The 15492-nt window shown below is 43.1% G+C and overlaps 1 protein-coding gene and 1 pseudogene across 2 annotated transcripts; one reads left to right on the plus strand and one right to left on the minus strand.

The window, feature by feature from the left end:
- Positions 1 to 3868: 3868 nt before the first annotated feature.
- Positions 3869 to 4548, minus strand: LOC311144159 (gamma-crystallin M2-like; annotated as a pseudogene). Its single transcript has one exon. The product of its transcript is annotated as a gamma-crystallin M2-like (transcript).
- Positions 4549 to 5102: 554 nt separating this feature from the next.
- On the plus strand, positions 5103 to 6675 carry LOC311143971 (tubulin-specific chaperone C-like). Its single transcript, XM_084179879.1, has one exon. The coding sequence runs from the start codon at positions 5115 to 5117 to the stop codon at positions 6159 to 6161; it is 1047 nt and encodes a 348-aa protein (XP_084036005.1). The 5' UTR covers positions 5103 to 5114; the 3' UTR covers positions 6162 to 6675.
- Positions 6676 to 15492: the final 8817 nt, after the last annotated feature.

The raw sequence follows: 15492 nt of genomic DNA on the forward strand, positions 1-15492 counted from the left end.
GTCGCCCCCACGGAAACACCTAGACATCGCCCCACACACTGGGCAGACCACTCCTTAAGAGCCCTCTGTTGCCACGAAATGGAGGGATTATGGGTAATCAACCAGGGAAGCCCCAGCACCACTGCATACGCAGGAGAGTCGATCAGATATAACTGAATAGTTTCCTCATGACCCCCCTGCGTACTCATCCTAAGTGGTGCTGTGACCTCCCTAATCAACCCCGATCCCAACAGGCGGCTATCTAGTGCATGGACAGGGAAGGGAGCATCAACAGGAAGGAGGGGAATCCCTAACTCTACACAAAAATTCAGATCAACAAAATTCCCAGCTGCGCCTGAATCTACTAGCGCCTTATGCTGGGAATGAGGTGCAACCTGTGGAAATCTTACAGGTATACATAAGTGCACAACAGAGAGCTCTGGGTAAGTGGGGCGCCTACTCACCTGGAAGGGCTCCCCAGTGCGTGGCCTGTTGTCCCCTCCCCCTGGAGACCCTCCCCAGCACCTAGCCGCAGTGTGCCCTCCACGGCCACAGTTGGTGCAGGGGACGGCCCCCCTCGGGCTCCTTCTCCTCCTCTCTCTAGCGCCAGCACCCCCGAGCTCCATAGGGCTCGGCTCGGAGGTGCTGGAGGATGGAATGGACGGCCCCCACTCGGGACATCCGCGGGTGGCCAGCAGGGCGTCGAGACGGATGGACATGTCCACCAACTGGTCGAACGAGAGGTTGGTGTCCCTGCAGGCCAGCTCTCGGCGGACGTCCTCCCGTAGACTGCACCGATAGTGGTCGATGAGGGCCCGCTCATTCCACCCTGCATCCGCCGATAGAGTCCGGAATTCCAGGGCGAACTCCTGTGCGCTCCTCTTCCCCTGTCGGAGGTAGAATAGACGCTCCCCCGCCGCTTTCCCCTCAGGTGGATGGTCGAACACGGCCCTGAAGCGGCGGGAGAACTCCGCGTAGGTGATGGTGGCGGTGTCTATCCCCCTCCATTCGGCGTTGGCCCACTCCAACGCCTTGCCGGTGAGACAGGAGATGAGGGCGGAAACGCTCTCGTGTCCCGAGGGCGCCGGGTGTACGGTGGCCAGGTAGAGTTCCACCTGCAGGAGGAACCCCTGACACCCGGCAGCGGTGCCGTCATACGCCCTCAGGAGCGAAAGCCGAATCCCACTGGATTCCGGAGCTTGGATGGGAGGACTGACCGATGGTGGTGGTAAGGTAGGTGGAGGTGTGGGTACCCCTCTGGTCTCCCATCGGTGCAGAGTATTAATCACGTCCTGCAGGGATGTCCCGAGTTGTAGGATCCTATCGTCCTGCCCGCGGACGCGCTCCTCCAATGACTCGGGCGCTGCTGCTGCTCCTGCTGACTCCATTAGATGGTGTGTAATTCTGTCAAACGCAGGACACAGAAGCTTCGTCCAACAGACTTTACTAAACGAAAAAATAATAACACTGGGCCTCAACTAATCAGGAGGCGAATGATTACGCAGCAGTGCGTAAAACACCTAAATACTATAGCGCACGAAATACAGTGCGACTGTCCTGAACATACAAATAGCAAAAACGAGCAGCACCAAAAGACAGGCGGAACAATTACACACAACACACAACTAACAAAACGAGAAACTTATAGGAGACATAATTAACACTAAAAGGAAACAGGTGTACAAAGAAGACAAAACCAAACAAACATCGATAACCTACAACGGTGGCAGCTAGTACTCCGGGGACGACGACCGCCGAAGCCTGCCCGAGCAAGGAGGAGGAGCAGCCTCGGCCGAAACCGTGACAAAGAGTACACGTGGCCAATTAAGGCCACATTTTCTTCAAGATTTTGAACATGTTAACAAACTTTACAGTTTCAGTCAAACTTTATGTAGAAGTCATTAGGTTAATTTGACAGTCTTTTCATAATAGGCAACATAACATATTATGTTATGCTGCCTACAGTGGATTTACAGTGGATTTCTGGTAGGAGTCATATTGTTGACCTTGTCATTGAATAGAATTAAAAAACAATACAGAACCCAGCAGTTCCCATTTTAAGCTGGTTTGCTGCCAGATTGTACAAGAGTAGATTATTGAGCCAAAAACGATTTTATTGTCATCCTATGATGATAGCCATGAGTTATAATAAGGAAATATACAGTACCAGTCAAAACTTTGGACACACCTACTCATTCAAGGGTTTTTCTTTATTATCACGATTTTCTACATTTTAGAATAATAGTGAAGAAATCAAAACTGAAATAACACATATGGAATCATGTAGTAAACAAAAAAGTGTTTAACAAATGAAAATATATTTTATATTTGAGATTCTACAAATAGCCACCCTTTGCCTTGATGACAGCTTTGCACACTCTTGGCATTCTCTCAACAAGCTTCACCTGGAATGCTTTTCCAACAGTCTTAAAGGAGTTCCCACATATTCTGAGCACTTGTTGGCTGCTTTTCCTTCACTCTGCCGTCCGACTCATCCCAAACCATCTCAATTCCTGTGGCGGTCCTCATGAGAGCCAGTTTCATCATAGCGCTTGGTGGTATTTCGACTGCACTTTAAGAAACGTTCAAAGTTCTTGACATTTTCCGTATTGACTGACCTTCATGTTTTAAAGTAATGATGGACTGTCGTTTCTCTTTGCTTATTTGAGCAGTTCTTGCCATAATATGGACTTCTTTTACCAAATAGGGCTACCTTCTGTATAACCCCCTTACCTTGTCACAACACAACTGATTGTCTCAAACGCATTAAGAAGGAAATAAATTCCACAAATTAACTTTTAGGAAGGCACACTTGTTAATTGAAATGTATTCCAGGTGACTACCTCATGCAGCTGGTTGAGAGAATGCCAAGAGTGTGCAAAGCTGTCATCAAGGCAAAGGGTGGCTATTTGAAGAATCTCAAATCTCAAATATATTTTGATTTGTTTAACACTTATTTGGTTACTACATGATTCCATATGTGTTATGTCATAGTTTTGATGTCTTCACTATTATTCTACAATGTAAAAAATAGTAAAAATAAAGAAAAACCCTTGAATGAATATGTGTGTCCAAACTGACTGGTAGTGTAGATTTACTGGTAAATCTAAAACCTGTTTGGTCTGATTGGTGCCTACTAATAAGTCTACAACAGTAATTATAATTAGCCTTACTAACAAAACACAATTTTACTGTCATCATATGATAGCCAAACAGACGTCATAATGAGTTATAAACCTATTATGACAGGTATTCATTCCTCCTCTGTTCCCATGCTGGAGACCAGGGCTTGATTACAACCTGTTACAATGGTGCCAATATTTTGAGGCTGATCTTTCAGCGGGGGAGTGGGTGAGTGTGTCAAAGACTTGACTGGGCCCAGCACTGTGCGCTATGGCTCGTTTTTGCTGTGTGCGTGTTTGTGTACTGAGGAACAAGGCACTTTCAATTTCTTTAGGTTGGTTCATCAAGGTAAGTGTTTCTTGGTGTAACGCAGGGTTCTTCAATTCCGGTCCTGGAGGGCCGAAACACCTCTGTTTTTCATCATCTCCTTCTAATCAGGGGCTAATTCAGACCTGGGACACCAGGTGAGTGCAATTAACTACCAGGTAGAAATAAAAAACAGAAGTGTTTCGGCCCACCAGGACCGGAATTGAAGAACCCTGGTGTAACGTCATCCCCAGGTTATTGCACACACAGCACATATAAGCCTGGGATATCAACCATTCAAAGTTGGCCTTAGTGGGAGTGACCATAAAATTCTATAGGAGTGACCTTACCGAGTAAAGTATTTGTCATCATCACAACTTTTTTTTATTTCTTTTTTATTTACTTTTTATCAATGTTTTTATTCAATGGCTTCTCGTATTTGCATCAGTAAAAGCTATATCTAGTAACAGGACTCGTTGATACGTCTCATGCTCATGAACCTCATGCCCATGCCCATCTGGTTGAAGTTTCTGTACTCTCCAGGCCTCATGTACATCATCCTGCCTCTGTACTGGGGCTGCTCATACATGAGCCAGTGGCCGTCCATAACGTTGCAGGACATGCAGTTGTTCATGCGATAACGATCCATGATGTTGTCACAGTCGTCCATCATCTCGTGCATCTGACCTCCGAAGTTCTCCCTCTCGTAGATCCTCATCCTGAAAGATCCTCTGTGCATGGGGATCATGCGACAGGACCTGATGTCGGTCATTCCCATCATGCGCTGGTAGTCGTGGTACTCTCCCCTCTTCATGAACCACTGGTTTCCCATGTAGTTGGGGCGGTCGTACACCATGAAGCAGCCGCTCTCAACCCTGCAGGATTGGCAGCGGCTCAGGTAGGAGGACATGTCAGCGCAGTCGCTACTGCACTCATAGGAACGACCCTGGAAGTTCCTGTCCTCGTAGAAGGTGATTCTGCCGTTCATGTTCATGCCGGTGGAGGTCATTTCGTCTCTCTGTGCTTCTGCTGCTGCTCTTGCTGTGGAACTGTTATCCTACTGGTTTAAAACCTTTCTTTTTATACCTGTGAACCCCATTGTACTAACCCCTGACTCAGCAACATGGCATAGAGGGCCATAGAACACTGAGGTCTGTTCACATGTCCAGGGACACGGGTCTCTCAAAAGAACAAAGTTCTGTAACAATGAGCCATACTCAAAAAAATGTATCCACGCATGACTGTAAGTCGCTTTGGATAAAAGCGTCTGCTAAATGGCATATTATTATTATTAAAGAGTTTTAACAATAAAAGGGCACACCATTGCAATTGTAAAGTGTGCATTTTGTTCATCTCACAATACCTTCTTAAATTTGAGATTTTCTCCTTAGTATTTTACCATTGGAAATGCTATATTGTGTTACATTGTGGATGAGAATATATAGTATAGTAACTTTTAACAAGGCACACCTGTTAACTGAAATGCATTCCAGGTGACTACCTCATGAAGCTGGTTGAGAGAATGCCAAGAGTGTGCAACGCTGTCATCAAGGCAAAGGGTGACTACTCTGAAGAATCTAAAATCTCAAATGTATTATGGTTACAATGTAGAAAATAGTAAAAATGAAGAAAAACCCTTGAATGAGTAGGTGTGTCCAAACTTGATCAGATTGTACCTGCGTCCATCAAACAACATAAGCAAAAACATGGATGTGGAGAGTGGTATTTGTCAGCGAAACGGGGACTCTGGTCCTAGTGAGTTCGGCGTTAAGATCCCCGAGAGGATGCTGAAACGGGAACAGGATAGGCTCGAGGACGTGGAGAGAAAGAAAGAGGAGAAAAAGAGCCAGTCTGTCACGGAGGAGAAGAGTGGGTTCTTCACCGCGACGTTCGGCAGCGAAAGGGCGGCTATCGAGAAGTTACTGGCTGGCTGCTCCGGGGCTACTGACCGCGCCCTGGCCACCCAAACCTTAGAGGATGTGACTACTAAAGCACAACAGCTCCAGAAGTTTCTTAACGATAGCATGGTGTTTTTACCGCAGTACGAGCTGAGACAGGCACAGATGGCGCTCCAGAAACTACAGAACTCTCTTGCCGAGAAGAGAGACGAGATTATCCCCAAGAAGAAGTTCTCCTTTAGGTCGCGCGCAGCAAATGCACCCAAAGTAGATCCACCTGTCGCGAACCCAGCGCCACCTGTAACGCCTAAGGATTCTGGCCGAACTAAAGTGGACGGAGCCATAAGCCCCCCAGAGCAGTGCGGCTTCTCCCACTTTGAGTGCCAGGTGCTGACCAAGTCAGGTGAGGAGATCAAACAACAGGATGTTCTCCTGACCCACCTGACCAATTGCAAGGTCAGACTCCTGGGCTCCCCCAGCACCGTCCACATCAAACACGTCCAGAACTGTGAGATCTTCTCAGGGCCGGTCTCCAGCTCTGTATTCGTGGACCACTGCACTGGCAGCACCCTCTCCTTCCCCTGTCAGCAGCTACGGACGCACCACACCACCGACACACAGGTCTATCTGCACGTCACCAGCCGCGCCATCATAGAAGACTGTCAAGGGGTGCGCTTCGCCCCTTTTGCCTGGTCCTACACAGGTCTGGACCAGGACTTTAAGGTGTCTGGTCTGGACCGGGACAGGAACAACTGGAACCAGGTGGATGATTTTAACTGGCTGGCCATAGGGACCCAATCACCTAACTGGTCTGTCATCCCAGAAGCTGAGAGAAGAACTGAATGGGACTCCTAGAGACATAAAGAAAGAAAGAGCCTTTCAGTCAAACAAATGAATAGTGTTTTCTTATTTTCTAGATTTTATGCAGTTGACTTCACAACAACAATCACTCAGCCCTGATGGTGACAAAGCCTTATGCTACTTTGCTTTTCATATGATTTAATGCTGATGGGTTATTTCATAATGTCCTGACAGGGTAATATTGTCATGTCGTTCATGCTGCCTGAAAGCTTTTTAATATTTACTCACAGGGAGAAAAGGTTTACGCATTACTGATGTCTCACAACCCTACTCTGAGCAGTTCAATTAGAATGTTAACAACAGGTAATGTCACTAAAACCGTTTGTTACACGTTCATTTAATCAGAAAGGACCACCTTAGTCCTTTAAAAAAAATGCAGCACCTTAATATGTTTACAAACAGCATTTCTGTCACTGTTCTCTGGTCCTCTGTAGCTCAGCTGGTAGAGCACGGCGCTTGTAACGCTAAGGTAGTGGGTTCGATCCCCGGGACCACCCATACACAAAAAATAATAATTATGCACGCATGACTGTAAGTCGCCTTGGATAAAAGCGTCTGCTAAATGGCATATTATTATTATTATTATAAGAGAGGCTGGTTTCAGACTATATCTAGAATTATAGAACATGCTGTGGCCTTTACCAGGGAAATGCATAAGAGGAAGGACCTGTACTAGTAGATCATAGGAAACCCTATTGCAGTGAGGTTATTGTAGCAATAACAATGCCTATTGAATACCAATGTATGTGTGTAAATGAATTAATTTCTTGCTGAATTACTACATTCATGATAGCTTGGTTTTTTATCCTTCGTTTTTTTTAGGCTGGGTCACGCTTTAAATGCCGTGCAGCTTATAAAGCCTTCATAAAGCCTTCATAAACACTACATAAATGTGTTACAAATAATCTATAAATGTATGTCATGCTTTATAAAGGGTTCATACATGTGGCATAACTGTGTGACATAACCGCCAATGTCAAATGTGACATAAGCAACTGTGTCAAATATGACATAAACCTGTGCTTTATAAAGGGTGGCATAAACACTGCTTAATAAAGGCCTTATAAATCCTATTAAATTGAGGCTTCACAAAGCATTTATAACCCTGTCATGCATCTTGGTAGAGCATTGCAACGCCCAGATATTGGGTTAGATTCCCGGGACCACCCATACTTAAAAATGTATTTACGCATGACTGTTAGTCGCTTTGGATAGAAGTGTCTGCTAAATTGTATGTATTATATTTCACTAAAACATTTGTAGGAGGGCCCAACCTCATTCCCATTTGGGTGCATAATCAATATGTGACCGACCGGCTCGATGGTATATCATACAGTACAGTTGAGGAACAATGGGAAAGTAATTCTGCTTTGAAAGTTGAAAAACTTGTAACCCCCCTTTTGACAAAATGGCCATTGAATGTTTTGGTACACCTACTGGAGAGCTCTTCTTTGTCTACACCCATTCAGCATCGTTCACACCCTCTTAAGCCTTAGCCACACCCATCTCTTTAAGGATTCACATGTGAGGCCATGTACTAAACAACCAAAGATTTCAAGACTAAAGGCTGGTTTATACTACGTCTATCGACAGTTGTCACAGTGACATCATAAACATTCTATTGTCGTCCGATATCAAACTTGTCGTTGTCATTATGAAAAAGTATAAACAGAAAAAGCAGCCAGGTGGTCCAAAATAGCATAACTGGTGTATTTTAACACCAATAAAAATACCTGTTTAAAATGAATTTAGTATATGTCAATCTAGCAAACCAGGCAACTAAAAGCAACTTTCTAAACAATGTTTTGGTTCGTTTCTAGCTTGTTAGCTTGCTAGATAATGTTAAGTTAGCTGGCCAGCCAGTTCAAATAATGACCACATCATATAGCTGACATTTTCACTTTAGTTCATTAGTATTCATTATTACAGGAAAATAAACTCACAACAAGATACTTTTTTACAAGTTAATGGCAAGCCAATTACAGAAAATAGCTTACGGTGGTGAGTGTGACGAAATAAAGCAGGGCATTCTACCGGAGAATGTTAGAACTTGGACACTGTCTCTTTTGGCCTAATGTTATATCCTAATTGACTTTGGTGCAGGTCATGTTGTTCTTCACATTACCGTCTCTTGTAAACACATACTATATCAAATAAAATCAAAGTGTATTTGTCACATGCATAGGATACAGAAGTTGTAAACTGTACATTTAAATTGTTACTTGCATAGTGGAGTATTTTGTTTAGACATGTAGCTAGCTATCTAGCTAAACAATGAACTATAATCCCAACTCATATCATTACTACCCTGCATGAATCTGCAGGTAGCTAACCAACCGGGTTCAATGTTAGCTAGCTAGCTAACGTTAGGCTATAACTAGCAATGCAAATGGCTCTGAGATACGAATAATATTACTACACAGATCATACACGTAACGTTAGCTAGTGAGCCAGCCAGCTAACTTTAGCTATATATCTAACAGTATGCTTTAACTTGAAAAGGAAACGACTTTCTGACAAAATTAGAAACATATAATATCTGATTATGTCGCTAGCTAGACTCTGTTACCTGTATACATGGATGGAAGCTTCTCCCGCTCTGTCACGGATGCCATGATTGCCCTTAATTTGAAGATGTAGTCCGGAGACAGGTGTTTTATAAAACAACCTTCTGTGTGTTCTCTTTTCGAATCTCTCTGCATATGTGCAATCAAACGGCAGAATTTTCTCCATCTCCTTAGCTATCAAACTGTGCTTCCACCAGGCATACCACTGATTTCAAAACTTGGTCCTTCAGAAAGTGGAGAGCAACACTTTTGCAGTTCTTTGTGATATCTTTCAAAAAAGCTGCGTTAGAAAGGATTACCTACACATACTGAGCAGCTGATGATATAGACAGAAGCATGCTACATGGCAGACCAATCCGAACTCATCTCTCCGCATGTCCAGCCTATCCATTATCTCAGCCATTCATGGCTAGCGGGAAGGTTCCTGCCTAGTTTCCTGAAACGAGTCACAAGTGTTTACAAAGACAATTGTTGCCTATTTGGTTCAGTTCAATGTTGACTCTAATGTCTAGCCTGCTCATTTTAAATGTAAGTAATTTAGCAGACACTCTTATCCAGAGTGACTTACTGGAGCAATAAGGGTTAAGTGCCTTGCTCAAGGGCACATTGACAGATTTTTCACCTAGTCAGCTCGGTGATTCTAACCAGCGACCTTTTGGTTCCTGGCCAAAACCCACAGTCCTTGTGTTACAAGCGCAACGCTCTACCAACTGAGCCACATGGGACTCAGACTATGCTGTGAGGATGGCACCATCAGGTCTGGGTGTCTCTCAGTTCACACACTAACTCACTCTACTGGAGGTCTCACTCAGGTAACATACACATAAAACACATTTCAAATATTGTTTATGGACATCGCTCATATATTTTTTTCTCTTTCTCTCTCTCTCTCTCTCTCTCTTCCTCTGTGTCTGTGAATCTCTCCCTCTCTGTGTCTGTATGGTTGGTCTCTAGGGAGGAGGCTTTCAAGTTTGTACGTCTGGACGGCACTATAAGAAAGAAGAGAAAGGAGTTCCAGAGCAACGCACCCGTCAGCCCAATGAACAAGCAGCTTTCATTCAAAACTGGAGGGGTGGGCCTAAAGTCAACCTCACAGCTGTCTCTCATCTTCCTCATGGACCCAGCCTGGAACTTAGCAAAAGAGGACCGCTGTAACCACTTCAGCCAGAAGAGGGACATTGTCATCATTACGTTTATATAGTAAAGGACTCCGTAGAGGAGAACATAGTGAGGATTCAGAGGCAGAAGTAGGATTTGGTGGCGGAGAGCCTTAACCTATATATCATATAGATGATATTCAAGCCCTAAAGGCAAATGGTTTGATTTTGATTATTGCTCCACTTCACCTTTCACCAAAGTTTAGAATTGTAAAGAATAGAGAATAAAACCGTATTATTTGTAACTTCAAGCACTGCTTCGGGACATCTGGTTATACACCACATGACCACACCATCAGACCAGGCTAAACATTGATGTGTGATTTTGACTCCCTCTGTCATTACTTGTACTCCATGTAAAATCTGTGTTTCAGGATTGTTTATCTTTGTTTAGCTTAACTGAATAGGCGATATTACGTTTATTTGGCAGGGACAATCTAAAAAAAGTTTCAGAATGTGAGTAGTGACGCTTTCCACCAGATATGTCCTTAACATAAAATAGCCCACCAAATCATGATTTATATAATAAATACAGTGGGGAGAACAAGTATTTGATACACTGCCGATTTTGCATGTTTTTTTACTTACAAAGCATGTAGAGGTCTGTAATTTTTATCATAGGTACACTTCAACTGTGAGAGACGGAATCTAAAACAAAAATCCAGAAAATCACGTTGTATTATTTTTAAATAATTAATTTGCTTTTTATTGAATGACATAAGTATTTGATCACCTACCAACCAGTAAGAATTCCGGCTCTCACAGACCTGTTAGTTTTTCTTTAAGAAACCCTCCTGTTCTCCACTCATTACCTGTATTAACTGCACCTGTTTGAACTCGTTACCTGTATAAAAGACACCTGTCCACACACTCAGTCAAACAGATTCCAACCTCTCCACAATGGCCAAGACCAGAGAGCTGTGTAAGGACATCAGGGATAAAATTGTAGACCTGCACAAGGCTGGGATGGGCTACAGGACAATAGGCAAGCAGCTTGGTGAGAAGGCAACAACTGTTGGCGCAATTATTAGAAAATGGAAGAAGTTCAAGATGACGGTCAATCACCCTCGGTCTGGGGCTCCATGCAAGATCTCACCTCGTGGGGCATCAATGATCATGAGGAAGGTGAGGGATCAGCCCAGAACTACACGGCAGGACCTGGTCAATGACCTGAAGAGAGCTGGGACCACAGTCTCAAAGAAAACCATTAGTAACACACTACGCCGTCATGGATTAAAATTCTGCAGCACACGCAAGGTCCCCCTGCTCAAGCCAGCGCATGTCCAGGCCCATCTGAAGTTTGCCAATGACCATCTGGATGATCCAGAGGAGGGATGGGAGAAGGTCATGTGGTCTGATGAGACAAAAATAGAGCTTTTTGGTCTAAACTCCACTTGCCGTGTTTGGAGGAAGAAGAAGGATGAGTAGAACCCCAAGAACACCATCCCAACCGTGAAGCATGGAGGTGGAAACATCATTCTTTGGGGATGCTTTTCTGCAAAGGGGACAGGACGACTGCACCGTATTGAGGGGAGGATGGATGGAGCCATGTATCGCGAGATCTTGGCCAACAACCTCCTTCCCTCAATAAGAGCATTGAACCAGGGCAACTAAGGAGTGGCTCCGTAAGAAGCATCTCAAGGTCCTGGAATGGCCTAGCCAGTCTCCAGACCTGAACCCAATAGAAAATCTTTGGAGGGAGCTGAAAGTCCGTATTGCCCAGCGACAGCCCCGAAACCTGAAGGATCTGGAGAAGGTCTGTATGGTGGAGTGGGCCAAAATCCCTGCTGTAGTCTGTGCAAACCTGGTCAAGAACTACAGGAAACGTATGATATCTGTAATTGCAAACAAAGGTTTCTGTACCAAATATTAAGTTCTGCTTTTCTGATGTATCAAATACTTATGTCATGAAATAAAATGCAAATTAACTACTTAAAAATCATACAATGTGATTTTCTGGATTTTTGTTTTAGATTCCGTCTCTCACAGTTGAAGTGTACCTATGATAAAAATTACAGACCTCTACATGCTTTGTAAGTAGGAAAACCTGCAAAATTGGCAGTGTATCAAATACTTGTTCTCCCCACTGTATATATGTACAGTATATACTGCACATGTCCTTATCACATTGCACATGGTCTCCCCCTACATACTGCTGTTTACGAGTATTACTAAGGGGATGAATAAGTGCTTCTATCTGTTGAGTCTGCCTGAGGAGAACATTTGAAACTTTGGGTGAGGTACATAGGAAAGGTCTGAGATTCTTTTATTTGGCCGTCCCATGATTGTTTGTTCACACCCATCATATTAATTGATGTCTGGACAGTCATTTTAAACTAACTGACAATTTCACAAACCTGGCTAAAATGCCATATAATAGAAAGCTCTCTATAACAGTCTGGTTAGGAGCATGACCTTGGGTTTGACTCCAAAAACCCTGAATCTACCATAAGTAAAGTCCACATTAATTAGCACCACACCACAGGTGAGTAGCCACCAATGGGTTTTAATCAAAAAACATTGTCTTGACATGTATGAGGTGGTGGTAATCACACCACTGCACAAAACTCTCAATCAATCGTATGTTATTTATAAAGCCCTTTTTACATCAGGAGTTGTCATTTAGTGCTTATACAGATACCCGGCCTAAACCCCCCAAGAACAAGCAAAGCATAGTGGCTTGGAAAAACTGACTAGAAAGGCAGGAGCCTAGGCCCTAGGGGAAAACTAGAGAGGAGTGGCCATTCCTCTTCTAGCTGTGCCTAGTTGAGATATAAGAGTACACGTGGCCAATTAAGGCCACATTTTCTTCAATCAAACTTTATGTAGAAGTCATTAGGTTAATTTGACAGTCTTTTTATAATAGGCAACATAACATATTATGTTATGTTGCCTACAGTGGATTTACAGTGGATTTCTGGTAGGAGTCATATTGTTGACCTTGTCATTGAATAGAATGAAAATACAGAGCCCAGCAGTTCCCATTCTAGGCTGGTTTGCTGCCAGATTCTACAAGAGTAGATTATTGAGCCAAAAACGGTTTTATTGTCATCCTATGATGATAGCCATGAGTTATAATAAGGAAATACACAGTACCAGTCAAAACTTTGGACACACCTACTCATTCAAGGGTTTTTCTTTATTTTCACTATTTTCTACATTGTAGAATAATAGTGAAGAAATCAAAACTGAAATAACACATATGGAATCATGTAGTAAACAAAAAAGTGTTTAACTAATATTTGCGATTCTACAAATAGCCACCCTTTGTCTTGATGACAGCTCTTGGCATTCTCTCAACAAGCTTCACCTGGAATGCTTTTCCAGCAGTCTTAAATGAGTTCCCACATATTCTGAGCACTTGTTGGCTGCTTTTCCTTCACTCTGCCGTCCGACTCATCCCAAACCATCTCAATTGGGTTGAGGTTGGGGGATTGTGGAGGCCAGGTCATCTCATGCAGCACTCCATCACTCTCCTTCTTGGTAAAATAGCCCTTACACAGCCTGGAGGTGTGTTGGGTCATTGTCCTGTTGAAAAGTCCCACTAAGCCCAAACCAGATGGGATGGTGTATTGCTGCAGAATGCTGTGGTAGCCATGCTGGTTAAGTGTGCCTTGAATTTTAAATAAATCAAAGACAGTGTCACCAGCAAAGCACCCCCACACCATAACACCTCCTCCTCCATGCTTTACGGTGGGAACTACACATGCAGAGATATTCATTCACCCACAGCGCGTCTCACAAAGACACAGCGGTTGGAACCAAGAATCTCCAATTTGGACTCCAGACCAAAGGACACATTTCCACCGGTCTAATGTCCATTGCTCGTGTTTCTTGGCCCAAGCAGGTCTCGTCTTCTTATTGGTGTCCTTTAGTAGTGGTTTCTTTGCAGCAATTCGACCATGAAGGCCTGATTCACACAGTCCCTTCTGAACAGTTGATGTTGAGATGTGTCTGTTACTTGAACTCTGTGAAGCATTTATTTGGGCTGCAATTTCTGAGGCTGGTAACTCTAATGACCTTATCCTCTGCAGCAGAGGTAACTCTGGGTCTTCCATTCCTGTGGCGGTCCTCATGAGAGCCAGTTTCATCATAGCGCTTGGTGGTTTTTCGACTGCACTTTAAGAAACGTTCAAAGTTCTTGACATTTTCCGTATTGACTGACCTTCATGTTTTAAAGTAATGATGGACTGTCGTTTCTCTTTGCTTATTTGAGCAGTTCTTGCCATAATATGGACTTGGTCTTTTACCAAATAGGGCTATCTTCTGTATAACCCCCTTACCTTGTCACAACACAACTGATTGGCTCAAACGCATTAAGAAGGAAAGAAATTCCACAAATTAACTTTTAGGAAGTCACACCTGTTAATTGAAATGTATTCCAGGTGACTACCTCATGCAGATGGTTGAGAGAATGCAAAGAGTGTGCAAAGCTGTCATCAAGGCAAAGGGTGGCTATTTGAATCTCAAATATATTTTGATTTGTTTAACACTTATTTGGTTACTACATGATTCCATATGTGTTATTTCATAGTTTTGATGTCTTCACTATTATTCTACAATGTAAAAAATTGTAAAAATAAAGAAAAACCCTTGAATGAATATGTGTGTCCAAACTTTTGACTGGTAGTGTATATTTACTGGTAAATGTAAAACCTGTATAGTCTGTTTGGTGCCTAATAATAAGTCTACAACAGTAATTATAATAAGCCTTACTAACAAAACACAATTTTACTGTCATCATATGATAGCCAAACAGACGTCATAATGAGTTATAAACCTAATATGTAGTGACATAAAAAGTACTTTTATTTTAATTTAGTTTATAAGATAGGTGTTTGTTATTTTTCTTTTGGTAACATTCAACTGACACAGTATGATTCTATCAAGATTAGATCGCGCCATTTAGATCTTCCAGTCTTGTTTCACATGATAACTTTGTCCCGAGGCTGGCCGGAAGTGACACAAGGTCGGGAACACCGCTCAATCAAAACTGTAACCAATCACAGAGAAAACATCCAGCGCCTGATCCTCCAATCAGTGCTCCCTATCCTCCCACTTCTCTCGACACGCCCATTAAAAGAGTCACTCCAGCGATGCAGCTACACTATATATACAAAAGTATGTGGACACCCCTTCAAATTAGTGGATTCTGCTATTAAAGCCACACCCATTGCTGACAGGTGTATAAAATCGAGCACACAGCCAATCTCCATAGACAAACATCGGCAGTAGAATGGCCTTACTGAAGAGCTCAGTAAGTCGACACGCCCATTAAAAGAGTCACTCCAACTTGGCACAGTCATAGGATACCATGACTGATGATAGCCATGAGTTATAATAAGGAAATACACAGTACCAGTCAAAACTTTGGACACACCTACTCATTCAAGGGTTTTTCTTTATTTTCACTATTTTCTACATTGTAGAATAATAGTGAAGAAATCAAAACTGAAATAACACATATGGAATCATGTAGTAAACAAAAAAGTGTTTAACTAATATTTGCGATTCTACAAATAGCCACCCTTTGTCTTGATGACAGCTCTTGGCATTCTCTCAACAAGCTTCACCTGGAATGCTTTTCCAGCAGTCTTAAAT

This window comes from Coregonus lavaretus (assembly GCF_964263955.1).
Source record: "Coregonus lavaretus genome assembly, chromosome: 16".
Lineage (NCBI taxonomy): Eukaryota > Metazoa > Chordata > Actinopteri > Salmoniformes > Salmonidae > Coregonus > Coregonus lavaretus.

Excerpts from the sequence above, each read along its gene's own strand:
- LOC311143971 (XM_084179879.1), top strand. The coding sequence starts at position 5,115 with ATGGATGTGGAGAGTGGTATTTGTCAGCGAAACGGGGACTCTGGTCCT.